This window comes from Tursiops truncatus, chromosome 8, assembly GCF_011762595.2.
Source record: "Tursiops truncatus isolate mTurTru1 chromosome 8, mTurTru1.mat.Y, whole genome shotgun sequence".
NCBI classification, from domain to species: Eukaryota; Metazoa; Chordata; class Mammalia; order Artiodactyla; family Delphinidae; genus Tursiops; species Tursiops truncatus.
In genome coordinates, this window is record NC_047041.1 from 100791440 (window position 1) to 100816952 (window position 25513).

The 25513-nt window shown below is 55.8% G+C and overlaps 1 protein-coding gene across 1 annotated transcript in view; it reads right to left on the reverse strand.

The window, feature by feature from the left end:
• Positions 1-25513, reverse strand: part of NRXN2 (neurexin 2) — a 99680-nt gene that overhangs the window by 57469 nt on the left and 16698 nt on the right. Inside the window, exons 4-7 of the mRNA XM_033860949.1 lie at positions 23146-23217; positions 18051-18352; positions 2310-2471; positions 1197-1635 (exon numbers count right to left, since the gene is read on the reverse strand). Of these exons, the coding sequence (XP_033716840.1) occupies positions 1197-1635; positions 2310-2471; positions 18051-18352; positions 23146-23217 (975 nt within the window). The remainder of the gene's footprint in view (positions 1-1196; positions 1636-2309; positions 2472-18050; positions 18353-23145; positions 23218-25513) is intronic.

Sequence of the window (25513 nt, forward strand, 5' to 3'; positions counted from 1 at the left end):
GAAAGGAGAGGAAGAAACAAGCAAGCCCACGAGAGGCCAACACCTCCGGGAGCCATGGCAGCCCCTTCCTCCCTGTGTGTGCGGGGACGCTCACTCCACCCAGACATGAAGCCCCGTGCAGCGACAGCTGGGGGAGCATGAAAATTTAGCTGACGTTGATAAGAGCTTAAATTGGATAATGTGTCAGTTCTCATTTATATCAATTCTTTCTCTTATGTCCAGCAAGATGGAGAAGAGTAAAGAGAAATAGGCAGAAAACAGAAAGAGGATGGGAAAGGAAGACTGAAAAAGAAGAGCGGAGGAGGGGTGGCAAGAAGCAGCAGACGATTCAAGAACAGCACCTGCCCGGCCCCAGTGCCCTCCGCCTCGCTGCTTTACTGTGCAAGAACCTCACCACGCGGAGCGTGGTGTTTACTGTCTGTGTCTCCCCACTGGAACACGAGCTCCGGGACAGCCAAGACTCCAGCTCAGCACTGCCGCATCCCAGCACCCTGGACAGTGCCTGGCGCACAGTAGGTGCTTGCTAAATATTCAAGTGAGTTAATAAAGAAGTTTGAATGAATCTAGATAGAAGGGAGGCAAGGTTGGGAAGTTTTTTTAAGAGAACAAGATAGGGACTTCCTGGTGGTCCAGTGGTTAAGAATCTGCCTTCCAGTGCAGGGGACGCGAGTTTGATCCCCGCTCAGAGAACTAAGATCCCACACGCCACAGGGCAACTAAGCCCGTGTACCACAACTACAGAGCCCATGCACCTTGGAGCCCACACGCCACAACTAGAGAGAAGCATGCACACAGCAAATAAGACCCGACGCGGCCAAAAATAAATAAATGTTTTAAAAAGACAGAGAGAGAGAGAACGGGATAACCACTGTGTTACACACTGCACTAACGCTTTTACAGGTGTTCTCTTGATTTTCCCTCCTGAGCACCCCAGTTTAATGATCCTTTTATAAAGAAGGAAACTGAGGCTGCAGGGGGTTGAGGGACGGCCTAGAGTCACACACGCAGGAAGTGGGAGCATGAGGTGTGTGCCCGGGTCCGACTGACTCCATTCTTTCCACCAAGGCACCACGCAACAGGAACAACAGAGGGGCTGGGAGGGCCAGGGGAGGGCGGGAGGAGAACAGCCAAAGAGACCGTCAGGGTGGGTGGAGAGGGGCGGGCAGGGGAAAGGGGAAGGTCCAGAGGCCTCTGACCTTTGCGCCCGTCCCTCTGGAAGTCCACATGGCACCACTCGCCGTCGTTGACCTTGCGGCTGGACGCCCGCAGCTTGATGCCCCCAGACCCCATGTCCAGCAGAAGGTAGAGGTAGCCGTCCAACAGCTCCATGGCAAAGTAGTCAGCCCGCGGGGCAGCACCGTGGCTGCCGGCCCCAGCCCCGGCCCGCCGGCCCTGGCTGAAGAGCAGCAGCCCGTTGGGCTCAGTGGTGCGGAAGTCTAGCGAGATCGAGCCGGTGCGCTTGGCGCTCCAGTGGGGCAGCGCCACAAAGGCCTCAGGGCTCTCGAAGGTCACAGGGTCCAGGGCAGCCACATCCTCACAGCGGAAAGACAGGTCCCCCTGCAGCTTCATCTTGGGGTCTCCTTCCTTTGCCAGGCGGGACAGCTCCAGCTTGAAGTCATTATTCTTATACACCACCTGCAGCGAGGGGTGGGGGTGGGATGAAGAAGAGGAAGCAGTTTAGGGCCTGGCCACTCCTGCCCAGTGGCATGGGCCCCTGCCACCCAGCCCCGGGGCCCCACTCCACACCCCAGACCGTTGTTCTAGAACTGCACGAGCAGAGGCTGTGAACAGCACCTCCCTTGCCCCACTTATTTCTCTGCCCTGTCTCCCTGCCCAGCACAAGCACGGCGGCCCTCGGGGCTACTGAATTGCAGTTCGTAATAACCGCAGGACAATCGCCACTGACGTTTGGTTGACATTTATGCTCTCATCTGCTCCTCACAGCCGCCTTGAGAAGTAGGTACTGACCACTCGTTTTACAGACGAGGAAACTAAGAGTCAGACAGGTCAAGGGACCTGGCCAAGGTCATGGAGCTAGTGAGTGGGCCTTAAACACAGGTCTTTAGTGTTCACGTCCACCACTCTTGCCTCTGTACACAGCTGCCTCGAGGGTCCTCCGAGAGGACGGGGGCCTTTGGGGCTCAAGGAGGCAAGAGAGAAGCCGGAGTCAATGGGCCTTAGGTTTTGAAGAGAGATCTCCCACCACTGACCAGAAGGAACAGAGGCCCCAGGCAGCTGGCCGGTCAGACCGAATCACACTGCAGACAGGGTTCCCGGGCTACCCCTGGCCCCCTCCTGGCCCTACTCACATCCTTGAGGCAGCCCATGAAGTTGTTGCTGACGGGCGAGCCCGGCAGGTCCGCCGTGTTGGGGCTGCCCCCAATGTAGAAGAAGTCGTCAGAGCCCAGCATGGTGTAATCCTCCTGCGTGTAGCCTGTGGTGGTCAGGATCCCGTCCACGGAGATGGTCACCTGCCCAGCCCAGGGAGGGAGGGGGAGAGACAAGGAGACAACCGGCATCAACCCCCTGGGAAGAGCCTCGGGCTGGGCAAGGGAGGGGCCGGGGGGCAGCAGGGGAGGGGGACCCCCCCATTTTTATGTCTGCTTGTCTCAGAGGAGGAACAGTGGGGGTGTGGGGGGGAAGTGGGGGAAGGAGGCAGCACAAGATTTGATGGTTTCAGGGTGGGCTAAGGCCCAGCGCGGCAGGCAGAGGCCTGAAGCGCACTCGAAGTGCTCACTGTGAACAGCACCAAGAAGTGGCTCTGGACGGGAGTGGGAGCTTCGGGAGGGGCCCCAGCAGGGCAGGATGCAAGTGGCGCCCTCGATTCTCTCCTCTTGAAGGGGTCTCTGGACCCCCATGTGACTTCAGAGCATCTTTCATAAACAAGGCAGAGAACACCCATTCTCCTGGGGTGCTGGTGGCTTGGACCCCCCCCTGCAGCTCTCCCTGCAGGGCGTGGAGGAGTCCTTTCAATCTTAGCCAGGAGGGAGGTGGACAACAGCAAGGGCATGAGGAACAGGAACCCAGATACTCCTGGGGAGACTTGGAACTTCCTGGGGGACACATAGCACCCTTCAGGGCTGATTCCCACCAGCACCCCCCTAACTGGTCCTAGCCCCCTTGCTGAGTCTGTCTCTTTACTCTCCAAGTCACTTCCTTGTCCCCCAAGGAGAGGGCAGCCGTTGGCCTATTCATCCGTCTGTCTGATTCATTCACCACCACCGTCATCGGGGCCAGAGTAAGGAACAGAGGGGGACAGGCTAACCTCATGTTACCTTGACTCTGGGCTGAGAAGTCAGGTAAGAAAGCAAGATGGGTAGGGATGGGGGCATACCTGGTGCTCTGAGGAGGTGAAAGGGGCTCAGTAGTGGCCTGGAGAAGGCTGAAGTGACCTTGGGGGGCAGTGACAATACAGGGAACTCCTGATTCCCTGCTCCCCAGACAAATGTCCACCTAAGCCCTGAAAAGTCTAGCTGTAGGAGCATCCCACACCCAGCCAGGTTGTGGGGAAGAGCCGAGGCCAGGGGACCATAAGCCCCCGCTCTCTGGAGGCTGTGGATTAGGACGGTCAGGCTCCTGCAGCGGTGATCAGGAAGCTGACTCGCGGTGAGCCCGACACTGTGCTTCTGCAGGCCACAGCTCACCCCAATCCCACACTCCAAACATGCCTCAGCACCCCCTTTTTGGGCCAAGTCTGGAGACTGGGGCCTTCTAATCGCAGCCCGTGATGTCCTCCCCACATCAGTCCATACCCACATGCCACCAGCCATCTTCCAGTGACTGGTCGCCAGGGTTCCACTGTTGCAGGGCCGCAGAGTGGGTGTTAGGAACACCTAAGGGACATGGGCAGAATGGGGCCAAGGGGAACGTCCCTCACAGGCCCCTCGAGTCCCCCTCATGCTGGGCTGGAGCCTCACAGTGAGAGGGGAGGGGCCGAAGGGGCCCCCTCCTGGGAGCCATCAAATCTTGTGCTGGGGGGACTAGGTTCAAGGACAGAGGTAAGGGGGCGTCTTTGTGGAAGCGGGCACTTTGAAGCTTTTGAGTCTTGTTTTGAGGGGAGGGTTCGTCATTATTGTTTATTTCTTCTTCCCTCCACCCCACCCGAGGCTAGGAAGTGGAGATCTGGGTGGAAAAGGGAAGGGTCAAAGTATTAGTCACAAAAACATGCAGACAAGATTAGAACAGGCAGAAGGGGGCTGGAGAAAGGGCAGAAGGGGGCTGGGACACAGAGATGGGGGTAAGACAGGGAGGCAGGGGGAAGGGGCCTCCATACTGCCCTCCATCTCCACTCCCGGGGCTGCACTGAGAGACCAGGAATTGGGCCACTATTAGTTCCTGAGCCTGTGTCTGGTCACCCCAGCTAGAGAGTCAGCTCCTGAAGGCCAGGCCCCTGGCCTGATGTGTCCTTGTAACCCTACTAATCCCAGCACAGTCCAGGGGACACGTCTCCATCATTAAAATGAATGTCAAGTCACCTTGTGACCCAGGGCCACACTTGGCTCTCACTTGCCTGTGTCCCATCTATGAACCCAGCGCCTCGGGGGCCTTTGGTGGACAGAATCTCAGTCCTCCAAGACTGCTCTGATGGGATGACCCTGCTCCTGTGCATGAGGAGGGCCCTCCCAGCCCCAAAGCTCCCCCAGAAGAGGCTCTTCCTCGCTTTATATATACGTCGGCCTACCAGCAGCCTGAGCCACTCAGGTGTCTTCCCTCCCCAGCCCCAGAGACCAGGGCACCAGCTACCGGCATCTTCCTCACCCTATGGGCCCTCTTCCGCCAGTCCATTCAGCCAGCTCACCTGCCTTCGCCCTCAGAGTTAGAAGGACCTGACTTGGGGGGGACCCTCCTCAACTCCCCTCCAGACTGGGCACAGATCTGACCTTGCCCGCCATGGCTTTACGCAAATCACCACCACGTGGTGCCCCTATTGGGAAAGGGCTGACTTAATCCCTTTTGTATCTGTCCCTATTTTAGAGCCACCCCGGCCCAGGGGGTGGGGAGAGGGTAGCAGGAGGCAGGGTAACACAGGGTGCACAGAGGAAGGGGGGGTGGTCAGCCTGGGGGTGGGGGAAGAAGAGAGAGAAAGGGGGAGACGGGCACTGGGTAGAAAGGAAGCCAAGGGTCGGGGGAATGGAGGAAGGTCTCTGGGGAAGGCAAGGAGGGAGATGACTGAGATTAGTAAAACCCAACTGTTCCCTCAGACAAATCAAAGTCCAGACACAAAAATGGCAGGTTCGTTAGTAAAAGCAGGAAACAGGGGAATAATTCCCCCGGTCCCCCTCCACCCCAGGGGTTCATGATGCCCCTGCCCCCCAATCCCCCCGCGCAGCTTCTGGAAGGGGTGGGGACGGCAGGGGAAGAGGGCAGAGCGGGGGCATGCGACACAGAACAGCCACCACAGCTAGGACGCGTGCAGGTTAGAGGGCCAGGGTGGGGGGCCTGGCCCAGCAGGACAGGCGAGAGAAAGGCAGCCACAGGTGGGAAGGCATGCGGGACCGGGGGGCATTGGGAAGAGCCGAGATGGAGGCGAAAAGAGCTGTAGGGGTGCAGGAAGGAGAAGCTTCCTTTCAACGGAGGAAGGGAGAGGAGCCACCACTAGAACAGAGACATGTACAGATTGAGAAAGAAAGGGATGGGACATTAGACTCAGACCTTCCTCCCCAGAGGGTGACCCAGACACTCATTCCCACCACGCATTCACCACTGATCACTGATCACCGACCCCAGACACGCCTGCTCACACACCACGTCTTACTGAAGGCAGTGGGAGGGAGTCTTGACAGGCTCATTTCCAAGCAGAATCCTTTTTTGTCATCAGAACCACGGCTAGCACCCCAAGACACAGCAGGTACCCTGCACCCAACCCACACCAATCCACGCAACACAGACAGGCTGGGCCCTGAGTGGGGCTGAGTAGGACAAGAGGAACGAGCCACAGCTCTGCCCTGGAAGAGCCACGGCCAGCCAGGGATGAAGGGAAGGAGCCAGGAGACTCAGGAGCCCAGCGCCCAACCCCCGCTGTTCCCCGGGCACGGGGCGGGTGGCTAGAGGTGGCTGCAGGGGGCAGCCTATGACCTGGGTGGGCTCTTAACCCTCCCTACTGGCCCCACCTCTCTTCTGCTCTGCTCTGCTCTGCTCCTCTCCCCCTTAGGCAGGCTGCTAGGACGTGAAACCAGGTCTTGGCCACAAATCCACTCGGGCATTCCATGCCCACCGCACACCTGGAGGAAAGGGTATGAAAGAGGAAAATACCCCTCTGACATCATCCAGAGCCTTTCCCAGCTCCCTGCTACCATCACAGGGTTGCTGACCTTCCTGGGAGGGGGATTATTTGGGGGAGAATAAGACTGTTTTTAACCTGTAGGTAGGCTAGATGGGCTTTGGGGAGTCATGACACCCCTTGGCATTGTATGCAAACGGCTTCAATGGGCTTCTTTCTCCTGCGAGAGTCCACTGCTGCCACCAAATTCTCAGAAGGTTCCTGAGCCAAAGACGGGTAAGGACAACTAGTCTAGGAAGAAGGTCCTGGCCTGCCCTTAGGACTGTGGACGTGGGAGCATGAGGGCATGAGGACGGAGGACAGCCGAGGGAGCGTGTGCAGCCCTGTTACATGTTTGAGTTTAGCCATCTGCTTGGGGTGGGGAGAAGCTGCAGAGAGAAACAGGTTGGAAAGACACACCAGGAAGATGACCTAACCAGCAGTGATAGCCCCACGGTGAATCCTGATGACTGGATTTAATAAAGTTTGGGAACAGAAACTTCATGTCACAAATCCTGAGTTCTCCTGTGGCTTTTACCATCTTCCAGAACAATCTCACTTTACATCTCTGACTCTCATCTGTAAAAGGGGTTTAACAACTTCCATCACTCCTGCTTCTCCCAGGCTTACTATGAGGATCAAATGAGATCAATAAAGTGAAACCACTGAACTCTTCCACTACTTGCTATATGACCCCAGGCCTTCTTGGGCCTCAGTTTCCCCATCTGTTAACTGGGAATAATCTCTGCCTGCTGCCTGCAATCTAGGCATTCATCGAGTTTAAATGATAGTCAAAAGATGAGAGCTATTTAGAAGAAGCAAAGCCTCCAGTGTCACGAGCAGAGAACACTTCTTTCAGCCTGACCACACCTGACCCAAACCTCTCCACTGGTTGGCCTTTTTGATCCGGATCCATCCTCTCCCCCAAGGAGGAATACTCAAATAACAAAAAGAGTCCATATAAAGAAGTTAGTAAAAATAAATACAAAACCAACCAGAGTCCAGCCGAGGAATGCCCGGGAATCAGAGCAGGTTGAACCCTGTCTCTTTGGGTGCCCGGTTGTCTGACTCCATTCTTGGCTGAAAGTGCTGATCCCTGGGACAGGTATCTGAGGGTTTATGAGGCAACTCAGGCCACCCATGGGCACCAGCTCTGGTTGTCAAGCAGTGATGCTCATGCTAGAAAGCGTGGACTTTGGAGACTTAGAAATTCACAGGGACTTTCCTGGCAAGGTCTGAAACCAGACAGGGTTGTTTGCTTCTTGACCAACTTAACCAAGTCATTCCATCCTCCCCAGGCCCGATTCCTGGGGCATTCTGGGGTTTCATGTAGTTATTTTGGGACTGATTCCCAAGCAAGGACGGTAATAGGATCTCCAATGGGGCCAGATATGCTGTATTCTCCAGGGTTTGCTATGAGAAGGGAATTGCTTCTTTACAAAACTTCCCTGCTCTGGAAACACGGAGATAATCAGTTAACATCTCATAAAGCTTAATAAAATTATAATTCCCTTTACAGAATACACACGCTTTCACTTCCATTCCCCTTCCTGATCTTCACACTGACCCCATGACATAGGCAATGCAGGTATATCAGCAGCTCATTTGGTAGCTGAGAAAACAGCTTTAGCCCCAGTTCACACAGTTTTTAACTGAACTGAGACTAGAAGGAAGGGGAGGTCTGTAGGGCCCTGATTCTCAGATGGTATCCCCAGGGGTTGGCTTTATCTTGCCTCCCTTCTGTCCCTGAAGTCACAGTTCAGCTGTCTAGTGAAGCTCTGTAAAGAAAGAGTTCTAAATGCCCAGCTCCTAACAGGTACTCAGTGGCCTGGCCTGAGGTGTGGACAGCAGTGAACTCCTAGCAGCAGCAGCTGGAGAACAAGGCCCGTGGAGGAGCCGTGCTGGGACCACCACATGGCTCCACCTAAACACTGGGACGACAGAGTGGCCAAATGAGGTCTTGGACTGGGGAGGGCTAGGCTGGCCGTGGCCACGGGCACTAGCTCAGGACAGGGCAAAGGACGGGACCACCACAGGTCTGTGGGTGCAGGGAAACACAGACCTGCAAGAGTATCAGGACAGGCCAGATGTGGCCTCAGAGGTACATCCTCCTGGGGAGGTGGGGGAGCCACTCAGACAGGAAGCCTCGGCTCTCATGCTTCCCTCCTCTGCAGCCAGGCAGCTACGCAGACCTGGGAGGCTGGGAAGGCCAGGCAGCTGCCCCAAGCAGCGTGGGCCCCGTGGGAGCAGACACGTCCAACTGCAGGGTCCCCAGCCTGGTGCTCAGTCACTCTGCATTATTAATAGGCGATGACTAACTGCCTGCTGCCGCAGAGCCAGGACCGGGCAGGCAGGAGGGAATCCCGGGGGATGGCGCACAGCAGGGCCTGCAGGCATACGCTCCAAGGGGAGGCGAGGAGCAAAGGGCCGCCCTCAGCTCCTCCCCTGCTCCTGCCCTCCCTGTCCCCACAGCCCACCCCCTAAGAGCCCTCACCAGCTCAGAAGCACACAGTCACGCAGCCCCCGGCTCGCACCGGCGTTTACACTTGTAGAATCACCAGCAGAGAATCACAAACACACAGTACAGTCTCCCACTAACGCCCCCTAAATGTCACACCAACATTTACACACAGTCGCACCCACACACCAACACACACCAGCTGTGTCTACACAGACACCCACACCAACACTCACCGGGACTGAGCCCAACCCAAACAGAGGAGCTTGGCGACAAGTACCCCGACTTCACCCCAGCTGGGCCTCCTCCTCTCACCCCCTCAACAGGGAAGGGAACCAACCCCAGTCAGAGGCCATGCGGGACAGGCAGGGGGCAGACAGGGGACAGGAGATGGAAGGGAAGGAAGGAAGACAGTGTGAGACACAGTGTTAGTCAGAGCAGCAGAGTGGTGGGGGAACTGGACACTGTCCCTGGTGGGGGGAAAAGACCATTCATGCCATGCAAGATGTCGGGGGAGACGGAACCAGGACCCCTCAAGACTGAGAAGTGAGGGAGGGGATGCCGCTTCTTCCCTGGCAGCCAGCATGGGGCAGCTCCTAAACTGGTATGAATGGTGATTTGAAGGAGCTCTGGACCGGCCCCAGATGGCTCTGCATCCCCCAAGGCCACCTCCCTCGCTGCAGCCTGTGGAGCTGGCTGCCACTGGAGGCCTCACCCCCAGCCCCCTCCCCCAACTCAAGGGGCCTGTCCGGGAGCTGACAGTCAGCAGAGCGTAGCATGTCATGGGATGGTGTTTTCCATGGATTTTCAGGAGATCAAGAAAGAAGCTAAATCAAAGAAAAGAAACAAGGGGCAGGGCAGGGGAGAAAAGGAAAATAAAGCAATAAAGTAAGCAGCCTGGCATCGGGGCTGGTCTAACCAGAGCCGATGAACATGGGGACTGCCCCAGGTCTCTCTGGCCAGGAATCTGAATTCAGCAGTGGGGGGTTAGGGCAGGGACAGACCAAATTCCTCGATTTCCATTTGCTTTTGGATTTGAGTTTGAACCAAAAAAAAAAAAAAGAAAGAAAGAAAGAAAGAAAAGGGAAAGAGGAAAACTAAAAGAGAGAAGCAAAATCTAAAGATTGTCCAGGACGCAGAAAACAATAGGCAGAGCAAAACAACCAAAACCAAACGGGGAAAGGAAACGAAAGAGGCAGAATCGAACAGTTAAAAAAACCCACGGCAAACCAAACGGTAAGACAATTAGAGTGATATCTACCAGATAATGCAGTTTGTTTACCATAGCGTGTCCAATGCCTGCGTGCTTCACCGGAGATATGGGGGAAGGGGGTGGGGTGGGGTCAAAGAAAACAACAAAGACAACAACAAAAGAACGGAACGAAAAGAAAAGAAAAAGAAAATGACCAACTGTGAAACTCAAGGAAGGAGGAAAAATATATATCCGTATATGTTTGGTTGTTCAGACCCTCCCACCTTAAGCTCAGCTGAAGTATTTTGTTTAAAGAAAATTAAATTATAATGGGAGGGAGAAATAAAACACACACAAAAATTAAATCCCTTCTCCCAATCCCCTCCCCCCCAACCCTCCTCTGGATTCCTCTCCCCGCCATCATCCCCTCCGGGAAGAGCCGGCTGCAGAGAAGGGGAACAGTTAAAGACCTTGGTTAGTAGAGAAGAAAACAACAAAAGAACTGGACCAGGAAAGCAAAGACTTAAAGATGGCCACATTCCGCGATGAGACAGAAAGGTTAGTTCGGATTTTCACGCATACCTTGCCCCACCTGTCCCTGCCCATCCCTTGGTCCCCCAGGTTATAAGCGTGTTAGTCACACACACAGAGTTGGCAACGGGGTTTTCCAACAGAAGGTGAGAGAGGGAAGGCAGGCGGTTAAGAAGCAGACCCAATTATGCAGTATTAGTAAGTCCTATGGGCTGAAATGTTAGGGAGTTGAGGGGAAGGGAGGGAGGGGAACAGGGTGTGAGAAAGGGATGGGCTATTGACTCAGGGAATGGACGGATGGGTTTGTTGGCTAACTGGTCAACCAGATGGCTTTCCAGAGAACTGGCTAAAGAGCAAGTTGGTACTGGCCAACTGGCTGACCAGTGACCATGTCGAGTTAATGGGTTAACTGGTTGGTGATGGGCCAGCTGGCTGTCAGACTGGGAGAAGAGTGGCCAAGGCCCCCAGATAATCCCAGGACTGGCTCAAATGAGAGGCAATTTCATTTGGAGGCAAGGAGAAGGTGTTCCCAGGGAGCATAGGAGGGGATATGGGTGTCTGCTTTTCCTGGGGATGGAGGATAGCAAATAGATCCAGGGAGTCATGGTGGGGGCAGGGGCAGCTCTGTTTTTGGCAGAGGGGTGGGAGGAGGGTTGGGATTTTTTCTTCCCATTTCTGTTCCTTGAGAAAGGAAGAGAGAGTAAGTCACCACCAGAACAGGGAAAAGGAAATTTGCCCTCCATGAGCTGGCAGAAAGCTCACTCTCACATCAGAGCTAATCATCCCAAAACCTCTTCCCTCCCCTCCGCCCTCCCACAGAGAACTGACTCCTCCTTCCTGCCTAAACTGACCTTTCAGAGCCCATATTACCCCCAAATTTCCCCCAGTTCTTCAATCACCCCATGCCTATTCTCTTATGCTCCTCTGGGCAGCTGTTCCTCCCAGAATGAAGTACCCCCTCACCACCACCACTCCTATAAGTCCCTGGAATTGGTCAGGCTTTCCCAGCAGCCCAGCCTCCTTCCACACACACCCACAGACCCCCGCGCCTCCGCTCCCCACAGCCAGCAGCAAAAATTCACTCCCCCCCACATACCACACCATAAAAAGGAACAGAGAGGCCCACCTCCCTCTAAAATCCCTTACTCCTCTGTAAACTATCAGCCAGCTTCTTCTACCCCAGACTCTGGAGGCCCCGCCCCCATGTGGCTTTATGTTCATTTCCTCTCCTCATGGTCAAAGAACCACCTTCAAAATTACGCTTTGAGGAGGAGATGGCAAAGGGGCTGAGGCAGCTTCACTTAGTGTATCAGAGATATTGGGACACTACTGCTTCATGTCCATCAAATACTAAACTGTGCGCCCGAGAGTGTGACTGTGAGAAGGAGAGGTCTTCTAGAGACAGATCCATTAGTTAGAGAGTTATTATAACCAGTGGGCACAGGACTAATTCAGTAAGACAATTAATAAGGGCCTTGTATCATTAAAAATAACAGAATTCAATATTAAGCAGCTAGAAGAAGTGCTAAATAACCAATATTAATTATTAGTGATGCAGAAACAGTTTACATAGCAGGAAGACAAGAGTCTAACTGCAGATGCAGAGGCTGGAACAGGGGATAACACGTGGTACAAGGATTGGTCCTATCAGCCAGTAGGACCGTTGGGAAATGAAGAGGCCAACTAGTCAGGACAAGACCATTAGCTTCAGGGCAGCTAAACCCATGGCACAAAAAAAGGTACAAGTGCTCTGGTATCACTGCACTAGTCAAACAAGATAGGGGAAAAAAGGTATTCGAGGTAAAAATCCAGCTACTACTCTTTTTTAATTAGAACTGGTTGTGGAGACTAAAACAAGGAAAAAATAGTTTTCGACTTTCATGGACAACTTCAATTTTTTAACAAGTACAAGAGCAAATTAAGAAACAAGATTGAGGGCTTCCCTGGTGGCACAGTGGTTGAGAATCTGCCTGCCAATGCAGGGGACACGGGTTCGAGCCCTGGTCCCGGAAGATCCCACATGCCGCAGAGCAGCTGGGCCCGTGAGCCATGGCCGCTGAGCCTGCGCGTCCGGAGCCTGTGCTCCTTAACAAGAGAGGCTGCAACAGTGAGAGGCCCGCGCACCGCGATGAAGAGCGGCCCCCACTCGCCGCAACTAGAGAAAGCCCTTGCACAGAAACGAAGACCCAACACAGCCAAAAATAATAAATAAGTAAAAAGAAAAAAAAAGAGAAACAAGATTGAGGGAATTCCCTGGTGGTCCAGTGGTTAGGACTCCACGCTTTCACTGCCGAAGGCACGGGTTCAATCCCTGGTCAGGGAACTAAGATCCCACAAGCCGTGCAGCACAGCCAAATTAAAAAATAAGAAAGAAAGGAACAAGATTGAGAGGGCCTTCCACTGATGTGTCAGGAGATCCGGGCTTCCTCTGATAAATAGCGAGGTTGTGGTGGGCGAGACGGGGCCCCTCTAGACCTAGGTATTTCAGATCCAGAACCCGGTCCATGGTGATCATGCCCGAGGGGGCAATTGTGGCCAAATACTAGAGTGGAGCCTCCACTGGAACCCATCCTGGCACCTGTGATGCAGCAGCCCACGCCTTTCCGAATGTCGGGATCGGGAGGGCGGAGGCTTCAGACTAACAAATGAGCAAGGAAAGCTTTGCCCCACCCACAGAAACAGCTAGAGGGCTCCTGGAGCCCACGAGCACAAGGATGACAGTGCATGATGAGTGAGGAGGGCATGAAGAAGTCAGTCATTGTAGCAAGTGTAACTTACCATGGCCAAGGGCCTTTGACAAAGCTCTACCCCATCTTCACCTTGATCTATCGGCATAGCTCCAGCCCTTCAAGAAAGCCAAGAAGGGGATTATACGCACAAATCACAACAGTCTGAGTGAAGGCAATCTCTGTGGAGCTTGAGCAAGAGACGCTCAGGACAAAGAAAAGAGGATTCAGAGATAAGAGGGGCCCATTTTTCCAAAAGACAAGCAGAACATTTAGATGTTTCAAGATTTCGGAACACCCAAGAATGGCGGTACCACAAGACGAACGACAGGCACCTTAGCAGTGCGCACCAAGGCCGACAGCCAGGCCCTCCCGGGAGGCAGGAAAATGGAGTCAGACTCCCATCCTCCCACTTCCTGCGGGACAGCCTTGGGCCAGCTCTTCAACCTCGCTGGTGAAATAGGAGTATCTCCCACTACACAGGATTGTTAGAAAAGTTAGGTGAGATTCAAAAGAGAAAAGAGACCCTTGAACTTGGGGGTTCCGGAGGAGGAGAGATGTGAGGGTGCAATCTCAACAATGCTGTAAGAAAGGGACAGGTCCTGAGGAGACTCTGAGGGGGCGGGAGAGTACAGTGAGGTGGAGCTCTTCCCAGAGGACAAGAGATATTTCTGGGCTCGTATGAAATAGATCTGCTGGATCCTCATGTCCAAAACCTCACCAACTGGCTTCAAGAAAGAGCCCAAAGGAACCAGCAAAACCACTAGAAAAACAAATAAAAACACTCAGTAGTTGCTGGTATTAAGCCCTCAAGGAGCTTACCATGCAGAAATAGAGAAAAGAGGTGAACACAAATCATTGACCATGCAGACGGAGTGTGATGATAGGGCCAGAACACAGCAAAGAGGGAGACTGGCCAGGGGACCCGGAGGATCAAGGAAGACCTTACAAAAAGGTGGCGGTTCAGCTGGGCCTGAAGGATTGGAAAAAAAAAAAACCCCACAACTAACAATAATGACGGCAGCAAGCCCTCCGCTGCTCACGCGGTGCCAGGCACAGGCCACCACCTCAGTTAGTCCTCAAAGGCCCCTCTCACTTTGCACAGAGAGGTTACATTACTTGCCTCAAGTCACTCCAACTAGTGGCAGAGCTGGGATTTGAACCCAGTCTATCCGACTCAAACCCCAGCTCTAGGGTTTCACCCGGCAGAAAGGAGGGTGAACGGTGGGAGCTCTGTGGGAATGAGGTGGGCAGCTCGGGAAGCCAGTATGGATAGGGTGTGTACAGCACCACAGTTAGGCCCTAAGATGGGGCGTGTGACAGGCCAGAGAGACAGGGCAGCCCAGGCCGGAAGGGGAGGAAGTCCCAAGTGCCTGCCAGGCCCCATCCTTGGGGGATGTCCCTCCTTGGGGCCCAGGGGGGCTCCCGAAAATCTCCCCACTGAGGAACGGCCTCATGGGAGCTGAGCGGGTGGAAGCTCCACATGGTATTTTGGAAGCCAGCTTGTCTTCCAGAGTTCATGCTGGCTAGTGATGAAATGGGTTGGCACTCACTCGGCTTGCATGGTGGGGGGAGGCATACTGGGTGTGGGAGGAGGGTGGGCCCAGGATTAAAAATAGGCCTCAGGGAATCCTCAGATGGAATTATTCCTGCAAAGATCCCCCAAGAGACACCACCGGGCACAGGGTCCTCAGGGCTGGGCTCGGAGGGAGAGGAGGGCGAGAGCGGGGTGTGGTCTGAGTCAGGTGTCCTCCGGTCCTGACTGCAATGTTCTAGGAGTCTCTGGATAATTCCGGGGACCACTATCTGGTTCAGGGGAGGGGTTGAAATGCCTCCTTCCAGTCTCCCAAAGCTGCAGGACCAAGAGGAAGGGAGACCCCTCAGTGCTTGCCCTGGGGCAGGCTCTCCCCAGGAGGCAGTCTCCCCAGCTGTTCTAATCACTTGGGGAAAACAATGTGGATCCCAGTGTCCTCAGATCCCAGCCATCTACCCTAAAGGCAGAAGCAGATGTCATTTCTTACCTCAGCCCCCCACCCCCGTCTTTGCTCCTGGCCACTCCCAACCCAACGTCACTCCTAAGATCATAAAAGGATCTTTCCAACCCCAGGACACCACGTGGCCCCTGTATAAACGTGTCTGCACAGGGTTTCTCCCCTTCGTCGCACTACTGACATTTGGAGCCAGATAATTCTTTGCTGTGGGGCTGCCCTGTGCATTGTGGGATGTTTAGCAGCATCTTGGCCTCTACCCACTACATTCTAGTAGCACCCTCCCCGAGTTGTGACACCCAAAATGCTTCCAGACATTGCCAAGTGTCTCCTGGGGGGCACTCCGCCCTCGGTTGAGAACCACTGCTCTAGGGACAGCAGGACCCAATAAATTATTAGAAGCCCTGAAAGACAGGCACTCAAAAGGCCTGGTGAGGATGGACTTGGTCACAGGCTAGGCCCCGAGCGAGGGCAATGAATCCAGAGCACAGCCTTAGGGCTGCCATTCCATCCCCCTGATGGTCACAATGACCAAAAACGGGCTGCAGCTCATATTTACGGATGTGGACTGGAGTCAAATAAATCTCTCCAGAAACCCTTTCTAAGGAGACCTCTCAATCCAAGTCTTGAAGCAGACACCCTCTGTGGCCCTGAAGGCTTATGTTCAGGTCATGACCTGACTCTGCTCTGACCCATCCGGGACAGCAGGCCAGGGGGACGTGGTCACCAGTTACCAGCTCAGACCCAGGACTCTGTGAGCCCCGGGACGAGGCTACTATGGGGCCCTGTCCACACTCAGTACTGCTGAGGCCAGGCCTCACCCCCTCCGTATGGCGTTCCCGCCTTCCCTGGTCACAGACCTCTCCCTCCTCTCTAGGTCTCTCGAGTTCCTAGAACGTTTAAGATTCCTGCCACTCAGGTGGCCCTTGTGTGGCTTTGCTCTGTTCACTTTTAACAGACTTATCCTGTGTCCTCAAGAGCCGAAGGGCTGGGAGGGTGGGGCCCATGTCTTTTTTCCCTCGGTATCCAGTATAGATGGACAATACATTGGCCAAAGGACACGTGGATAGGGACTCTGGGCTTGTAGCGTGTTGCCAAAGGCAGCACCAGGTGACAGCACTGGGCCTGGGGAGGGAACATCAGCAAGAAGGCAACTCCGCCCACCCCTGCAGTAAATGTGGGTGGAGCCTGAAAGTATGACAAACAGCGCAAATACTCAGGTTTGCTCAGACGGTGGTGACAACACAAGACAGCCCTCCGGCAGGGTCAGGGGATGATGCGACATGAAGGGGGCACCACCCTGAGGAGGAGTGCCGCTCTTCAGAGCTCAGGGCGCACTGAGAGCAGGTGCCTGGGTGGGAGCCCGACTGCAGCAGGGAGCAGCGGCTCGGAAAGAGCAGGCGGATTAGTCACGGTGTCCCTACAGCAAGGGGAAGGCACCAGAGGAGGGGGACTCCCCATTAGATCGTCACTCAGTGGGTTGAAGAAGCGCAGGTAAGAACAGTGTGAGGTCAGCCGGAATCCCACCCCCGCCCACTATGAGCCTTTCAGGGGGAAGAAGGGGAGGAGGAGAGGGCAGGTGACAAAGACGGTGAAGAGGAGAGACATCGGAAGTTCAGCCACCAGGAAGCTCAGCTAGAACCAGGAGATACAGAGCAGATACCTAGTAAGAGAAGGGCTACAAACCAGCCGAGACAGCACCTCCCAGGCACAGAGGCTCCGTGTTCCTGGTTGCACTGAGCTTGCTGGGGGTGGAGCTGGAAAAGTGTCCCTGCCACCAGCTACAGAAGCTGGTGGACCCGGAGAGAAGGACCAGCAAGAGTCTGGGCACTTGGGCCTCAGGTGCCAAGCGATCAGGGCACGGAGTCAGAAGGTGGATCCAGGAGCCACTGAGGATGCACAGCGGCTTCTCCTGCTTTGGAAGAAGGGTCTGGCTTGGACTCTGCTTGAGGCGGGAACTTCTCAGGGCTGGAAACAAGCTGTGGAGGCTGCTGTCAAGCAGAAGCCCAGCCAGAGGGAATGCTTCGCCTGCCATAGCCACCCTGTGCCTTGTGAGAGGCGAAGAGGCCACTGCACTGAGAGGACAGCGCCGATGCCCAGAAGCATCAGCCCCCAGGGTGGGGGGGAGTCTGGGAGATGGAGCTGAGGGGACGCTGAGGACACTGTCCTGCCTGCAGGGGCTGCCCCAAGAGTCTCCTCGAGCTCCCATATGGGCTGGCCTGGAAGCCACGGAAAGACAGCCACTGACCCATGGGAGAACCTGCACCCCTTTGGAGGGACAGGAAGGGACAGGAGAGAGAGGGTACTGCCCGGACGAGAGGCAGGACCAAGCACCTCGCCAGTCCGTTCCCCTCTCACGCCTGCTTCCCCGACCTTGCTCTGAGCCCAGGCCTGCCTCTGCCCTAGAAAGGCCCCGCCTAAGGGTAGGCCACACCCCACCCCACCCCACATGGCCCAGGCTTCCTGCCCTAATGGTACACCGACTCAACCAGAGTCTGGCCAGAGTCTCCCCATCCCGTAGCCCCCAAGGGCCCCGCCAGTTCAGGTTCTATCTCATTCCTCCCAGCCCCCCAGTCGCCCTCCTGCCAGATGACCTGATTCCTCAGCCCCAACCCTTGAACCCGGCCCCTGGCACCAATCGGAGCCTGGCCCTTCCTCTTCCCTCGGGCTCTGGCCCCGAGGCAGCCTCCTCCCCAGCGCAGCATCCTGGTCCTTGAAGCCTGCACACTGCAGGCTGCGCTCCTGGACCCTCCCAGCCCACCCGAGGCCTAAACCTTCTTCAGAACCACGCCTTGCTGCTGGCCCTGAAGCCTCGCCCACACCCCAGGCAGCCTGCTCTCCCCACTCCCGTACTGTCCCAGATACAGCTGGCCCCTGGCCTTCTTGCTCCCCCTACCTGGCGCAGGTTTCGAGTGACCCGGACGTCGTGCCAGGCGTTGTCGTTGAACTTGCCGTTGACGGGTTCCACAAGGGCCTCAAAGGCTCCCGAGCCCAGGTTGATGACAAGCCAGACGGCCCCAGATTTGAGGGACAGGTTGACATAGTCGGCCGACTTGCCCGTGTGCAGCATCAGCCCGTTGCGCTGCAGGGTGCGGAAGGCCAGCGTGATCTCGTCCGTGCTGCTCTGGATCGGGTTGTGTGACAGGTCATAGCAGAAGAATTCATTGCCTTTGAAGGTCGCCACAAACTCCTCCTTGCCTGGACGCCGCGGTGGGGAAACAGGAGAGGGCTGAGTGGGGCAGGGCACTCCAGACCCTCCCTCTTCCCCTCCAGCCACCCAGGCGCAGGTCCTGGGCACCGGGAGCCCCTCGATCCCAACTGCAAGCTTTAGGCTCTCTCCCCTCCCCGTGCTGTCCACCCTCCTCTCTGGACCCTGCCGTCTTTGATGTCAGAAGTCAGCTTCCCCCACGTCTGTCTCCAAAGCAGGAGGCTGCTAAGTGGCTCTCACACTGACAGCTGACAACTTAGCTGCCACAGGGCCAAGTGAAGCAGACGTTCTCACTGTCTCCTCCCCCACTGGCCCTCCATCAGCCACCCCTTAACAAAAGGATGTGGTAGAGCAACAGGAAACTGCACCGGACATCTTCCCAGAGTGCCCCCTACGGCGGGGCACCAAGGGTCTCCTGAGTGCAGCCCACCTCCCCCTCCCGCCTCTTCTCCAGTGATGGCCATTCTCAGTGCCTGGGGACAGTCTGAGGCCTCACCACATGGGATGGGACTAGTAGGCCTACTTTGTAGCAGTGAGCAGATGAGGAGAATGGGGTGGAGGAGGCAGGGGGAAGACACATGGGAGGGCGATACAGGTGGCAAGGATGTGTGTCAGGGAGCAGTGGGCCATTGGGCGGGGCTGACACAGGTGGCCACCATGCCAGCTGTCACCGCCCCCCCAGCTTCCTAGTCCAACCTGAGAGGACAGCACAGACAGGCCCTAGGTAGAGAGCCTCCAAGGGTCCCCAGAGGGCAGGTGTGGGACCCTGTGTGCCAGGAGATGGCTGGGGGCAAAAGTGCACAGGCAGACCCGGCCCTCGTGCGTGTGTGTGTGAGTGTGCGTACACGGGTAAGCGCCCTGCATGGGGCTCCTTCCACTGGCACGCTTTAAACAGGAGTGAAAACAACTGGAAGGGCCTTAGGGACTTTTAGTGTTCTGTAAGTGGGTGACAATGGCTCCGTGCAAGGAAGGTGGGTCCCAGCCCCACACCTTCACAAGCCGGAGCCCACACAGAGGGAAGAAAACAGGCCGTGGAGTCAAGGGAGCGCAGAGGACCTGGACTCTGACAGTAACTCATTTCTCCTCCCAGCAGGCGGTGGCACAACAGCTGGGCCCACCCACCTTGCAGGGTGGATGTGGGGGCGAACAAGATGGCCGGCCAAGGGCCTTCATGGAGTGCAGAGATTCTCAGCACAGGCCCCCAGGCCCAGGAAGAAGCAGGGCACGATGCCGGTGCAGGGGGCACACGCGGCCTTCAGAGGCCCCCGCCCCACTGTGGCCCGGGCCCCAGCAGCAGGCGCCGCGTGTGGAAGCCGTGGCTCTCCGGGTGCATCTCCTGCAGATGCCTCTCCCCTGCACAACGGCCCCACTCTCTGCCTCCGGGCAGTCTGCCCACAGACTCAGTCCTCACTGCTTCCGGATGCCAAGGCACCAGCTGCTGCCCCAGAGCCTGGCACCGCACTCACTGCAGCTGGCCAGGCCTGGTTTCCTGAGGTCACAGGGCAGCGAGGCTGGTGGGGCATGGGCCACATGGGGACAGCCACAAGCCCCACTCTGCCTACCTTAGGGCTCCAGTGGGAAGGGCCAGAAAACAAAGACAAGGAGTCAAGGAGAAACAAGAAGGGAAAGACTGGCGATGTGGAGGGAGGCCATGTAGAGAAGGAGAAAGATGGACCATGAGAGACAGAAGGGAAATGGAGACAGTGCAGAGCTGTGAGGGACCAAGAGGTGATGGGGGGAAGCAATCTGGATAAAGATGAGGGCAAGCTGGGAGGGGACAGGTAAGGGTGATGGGAAGAGGGCCCGCAAGGAAAAGGGGACAGAGACCTCCCAGGAAAGGAAGCCAAGGGTTTCTTAGGGCCTTGCTGTTTCCATAGCAACCAGGCCTGCTGCCCAGGCACTGGCAGAGCGGGAGGGGGGGGTGCTCAAGGACCAGAAAAGGGAATGTGTTTGACCTTGAGTTTGCTCTGCATCCTACTCCCTCCCTGAAGCTGGGCCTCCCCTTCCACTCCCTCACCTTCACTGCAGTCAAAGAAAATATTAAAGGGAGAGTCAAAAAGAAAGAAAGGAAAGAATAAGGCAACCACGTGAAAAAGTGATTGGAACAGAACAAAAGAGGCCAGTAAAAAGGAGAGAGGCGGGCCTAAGGCTGGACCACGGCTGCCAAGGCAAAGTGGAGAAATGAGGCCATTCCTCGACTCCTCTGGGCTCTAGCTCTGGTCTCCTAGGAGAGGAAGCAGAGCCAGCCACTCTGGAGCCAGAGTCTACATGTTCTCCAACGCCCGTCACTGCCACGGACCCAGGTAGGCCCAGGGATGGAAAGAGGCTTGGAGCAGCCAGAGGGAACCTGAAAGAATTGGGGGAAAGCGACAAAATAGATGAACAAATGCGAACAAGAAAACCCAAGGTGGTGGGAAGGACAGAGATAGCCCCTGAGTGGGGAGGAGGCAGTAGGACCTCTAGGGATTAGTGTGTCAGGTAAGCAAGTGGGGGCTGCCCTGACAACCGTGCTCAGAAGAGCACCAACCAGATCTAAGAGGAGCGAGACCTGGAACAGCAGGGGGCGCTCTCCCCCACCTCACCGCGCGGACGACCCCGGAACCACAACTCCCAGCAGCACTTGAACAGTTACCGGCTCCTAATAGCCCCTGGCACTGGAAGGGGGTCATTGCTGATACCTGTTTATCTCCCAGGGTCGGGGAACATGGAGCCCCACAAGTGTCCACAGTCAAGCTGAATGTGGCTAGAGACCAGTTGCTGTGGTCCTGGATCTCTAATGGCCATGAGGGGGCAGAGCAGCTGCCTCCTTTCCAGGCCCAGCTCAAAGCCCTCCTCTGGGAAGGTCTCCAGCCCCCTTAGCCCCTCCCTACGCTCAAGCACTACAGCTGTCTGTTCAGCTCATTTGGCTCTTACTGCCTAGTAACATCTTGTACTGCTCCCTTGAGAGGAAGTGTGATGTGAGAAAGAAGACCTGGGCACTAATGCTGGCTCTTGCACCAGTTTTGTGACTTTGGCCAAGAGGCAACATCTCTAAGCCCCAGCTTCCTCCTCAGGACAAAGGAACTCATCATCGGCCTACCTCACAGGTCGCCGTGGGCATCTAGAAAGAGACCAGACCAGGTGAGGCTTCATAAACTGTAAACCATTCCACAAATAAACGACTCTTACGCTGGAATGTAACTTTCTCTGTGTGTATGTGCTGCCTCTCTCTCTAGATCAATGAATAAATTAACTCCTCTGCACAAAGTCCGCACTTTCCCTATACTTCGCACGTACCACACTTTATCGTAGTTCTTTGTTAGAACATCAGTGAGCCCCTTGAGAACAGAGCCCATTCGCCCATTTAAAATAAATCTGCTGAACACACACCTACATATGTGCCAGGAGCTGTGGAAAGCATCAGGGGTACACGAACGAAAACACCCAATCACCGTCCTCAGGGAGCTCGGTGGAGTAGGGGAGGCAAACAGGTAAAGTGACAGTTACTCGCCGTGTGGCGAGTGATGTAATGGAGGTGTAGACAAAGGGAACGCCGAGCAGCTTCTGGGTTTGCCTGGGGAGTTTGGGGGAGACTTCCAGTGTGGTGGCCTGGCTGCTTTTTCGAGAGTCAGCTGAAAGAGATGCCAAATGGTTGGGGAAGAGGGCAGGGATGGCAGAAATGCAGGCCAACAGAACAGCAAGTACTAAAGAATGGGACTTGATAGCCCCAGGGCTTGGCACCCACTGGAACTCCTTGAGGGGTTGCTACACTGCCCTGTAAACTTCTTAGGGAAGAGAGTCTCTTAAGAGAGGCAGCCTCACACAGGTTCGAGCCCTGGTCCGGGAAGATCCCACATGCCGCGGAGCAACTAAGCCCACGAGTCACAACTTCTGAGCCCACGTGCCACAACTGTTGAAGCCCGCGTGCCTAGAGCCCGTGCTCTGCAACGAGAAGCCACTGCAGTGAAAAGCCCACGCACCGTAACGAAGAATAGCCCCCTCGCTGCAACTAGAGAAAGCCTGCGCACAGCAACGAAGACCCAACGCAGCCAAAAATAAATAAATAAAATAAATAAATTTATTTAAAGAAAAAAAGAGAGAGAGAGAGAGAGAGAGAGGCAGCCTCAGTGAAGAAAAAAAAAAAGGAGCTTGAAACCTACAGCCCTGAGACAGGATAAAGGGCCCCGGGCTGGCCTCAGGGGCATTGGCAAGCGTCAGTTTCCTCATCTGTAAACCAAGGGCAATGAGCCCTTCCACAGGGGGTTGTCAAGGCTCATTTAGGTGACGCATGTGATACACAACTTATTATAAATGCCACATCTCCCAACCAGAATCTCCCTGGGCTGACACCTATCGTGCTTGCAGAATTTGATGGTTAAATGGGGGGGCTGACCCTGCTGCCTAGCCACTCTCCCAGAGAAACAGATACTTTCTAGTCATCCCTGTTCTTTGGCCTGAACAACTACCACCAAAAGACATCTGTGGGGACTTCCCTGGCAGTCCAGTGGTTAAGACTCAGCGCTTCCACCACAGGGGGCACGGGTTCAAGCCCTGGTCGGGGAACTAAAATAAGCGCGGCCAAGAAAAAAAGGACATCCGTGTTCTAGAAAGAGGTCATCAGGACAACTGGGCTTTGGGAAAGAAATGGAGGTTTGTGGCCGTTTACACCGAGGCAGGTACTGCGGGTGGACCTCAGAGGGAGTTGAAGGGTACATGCCTCTATTGACTCAGCTGCCCTCCAGAAAGTGAAGTTGGCCTACAGAGGGTGAGGGCTGGGCTCTCTGGGGACCGTGGGGTCACTGACCTTTTGTCGGCTGGTGCACATCGCTGGCTCCTCCTCTCCCGGCCCCCCCCTCGGAGAACAGTAAGGACCCTACTGGAGAAGCAGAATTGGGGAGTCAGGCACAGGGGGCTACCCAGGCAGTCCCACCCCAGCCTTGAGGCGATGGAGGGCCCTGTCCAGGGCAGAGGGCCGGCTTGGAGGTACAGGGTCAGGGTGGGGTGCTGCTCTGGGGACTCGCTCGCTTCAGGGCCTCTGGGGAAGGAGCCAGTTGACAAACCGGGAACCATCAGCCCCACAAACCCCGTCAGACTCACGACCACTGACCTCCCCTTCCTTGCCCAGGGGCAGGGAGACGAGCAGAGGAGCAGAGGCCTCGCTGCTGGTTCAGGAGCCCCTTCTGCCCAACAACGTGCAAACAGGTCAGACCTCTGGCCCTGGGGGCCCTGACCTCCCATCCAGATTCTCCCCCACTCTTGGCCGCGCTCTGCTGGGCCAGGTTCCTCTTCTTCAACTAGTCCAACAGCCTGACAGAGCACCCCTCTTACAAAACCGCCCCGTTCCCGCACCAAAGCCCTCTTCTCCTCTTTGCCCATCCTCGAGGCAAGCTGGTTCTCCCTCTACACCTGTTCCTTTACTGCAGTGAGCGCTCTCAATGTTGCCTTCATCCACTTCTTGGCCAGTTAGGCCGCGGGGCTTCCCAGGGGCAGGGCCACGTGCTCTGTTTGCTCCTTGTCCCTCCACTGTGCCCTCAGCAGGGCTGCGCACACCAGGAGGTCCTGCCTGGCTGAGCTCACAGTGGATGTGGGAAGGCCTTTCTCGGGGAGGACTTCCGGCTCGCCACCGCCCAGCGCCCCCAGCCCAGGCCTCCAGAGTCCCGCAGGCACTCGTCACCATGTCTGGCCTCCAGGCTACCTTAAGTTCTCCACCCAGCCCTGACCAGCGGCTCCCAGGCACCACACCTACTGCCAGACCCCACGAGATGGTTCTTAAGGGGAACTCAAGAATGGAGTTTAAAAGTCCTAGGGGCTTCCCTGGTGGCACAGGGGTTGAGAGTCCACCTGCCGATGCAGGGGACACGGATTCATGCCCCAGTCCGGGAGGATCCCACATGCGGCAGAGCGGCTGGGCCCGTGAGACACAGCCACTGAGCCTACGCGTCCGGAGCCTGTGCTCCGCAACGGGAGAGGCCACAACAGTGAGAGGCCCGCGTACCGCAAAAAAAAAAAGTCCTTGTCTGGGCCCTTATTCCAACCCCAATCCCCAGAACTGAAGCTAGAATAACACCTGGGCTGTGGCCTTTCGGGAGGTGGAGGGGTGGCTTTAGGGATCCTTCAGGGCTTCATCTAGGACGAAGGTGAGCCACAGCCAGCAAACCCAGAATCAGGCACTGAGATGCAAGAAGGATGTGAGTAAACCCACCAGGCCCTGACTCCCCACTCGGGACTTCCTCTTTCCCCACATTTCTTACCATAACTTCACATCCTTGCAAGAATCCCAGCCCTCTACCTCCCCAGACCTAAATCCATCCCAAATTCCCGATCTGAGTCTCTCCCCACAGCCCAGCCTTCATCCTGTAGGCTTCTCCTGCCTACAGGCTAAGAATACCACCCTGTCCTTATGGAAGATGAGCCCCAACAGAGGACCAGCGGGGCAGGGAAGCAGTGCCTGAGGATCTGGGAGGGAGTCAGCAACAGGGAGGTCAGAGCTAGGGGATCAAGGTCAGGACTCCTGGGGTCTGTCTCCAGGTTTGCCAAACACCAGGGCTTTTAAAGATGGTAAGGACTTGGTCGAAGGGAGGCTAAAAATAGATGAGCAGTCCCAACGGTACCGCCAATTAAACGCTGCGTAATCACTAGCAAGTCACTTCATCTCTCTGGACCTAAATGTCCTCATCTGTCAAACAGGGTCAGGAGACATCCAGAAGACACAAGGGTGAGGGTGTACGGGGGTGGGGGGAACTGCTGTGGAAAGGGGGCATCCCACAGCGATGAGGGGAATGAGGCTGCCTAAAATCCACTTCCTCCAGCCCATGCTTTTCTCTTTTTATTTGGGTTCACAGAAAAGAAAGAATGAGCAGAATGAGCAGAAGGAAATAAAACACCACCATGAGAAAGAAAAAAAAAAAGCAAGATACACTATCAGGAAAACGCAAAAAGGTGACTGGAGACAACGGCAGGAGTTCAAACATCTCTTGATGTCAGAAACCAAGGTGGGATGAGGGCGGATGGAGTGTGTCGGGGGAGGTGGGAGAGGGGAGAGCACACACGGGGACCAGCCCCCACCCACCCCAGCGCCCAAATAAAATAAAGACAAGGCAGAGGAAGGGGGTAGGAAGGCAGGAAGGAGGCGGGACAAGTGGAGGAGGGGGAAGGGGGGCAAGGGGGGGTGG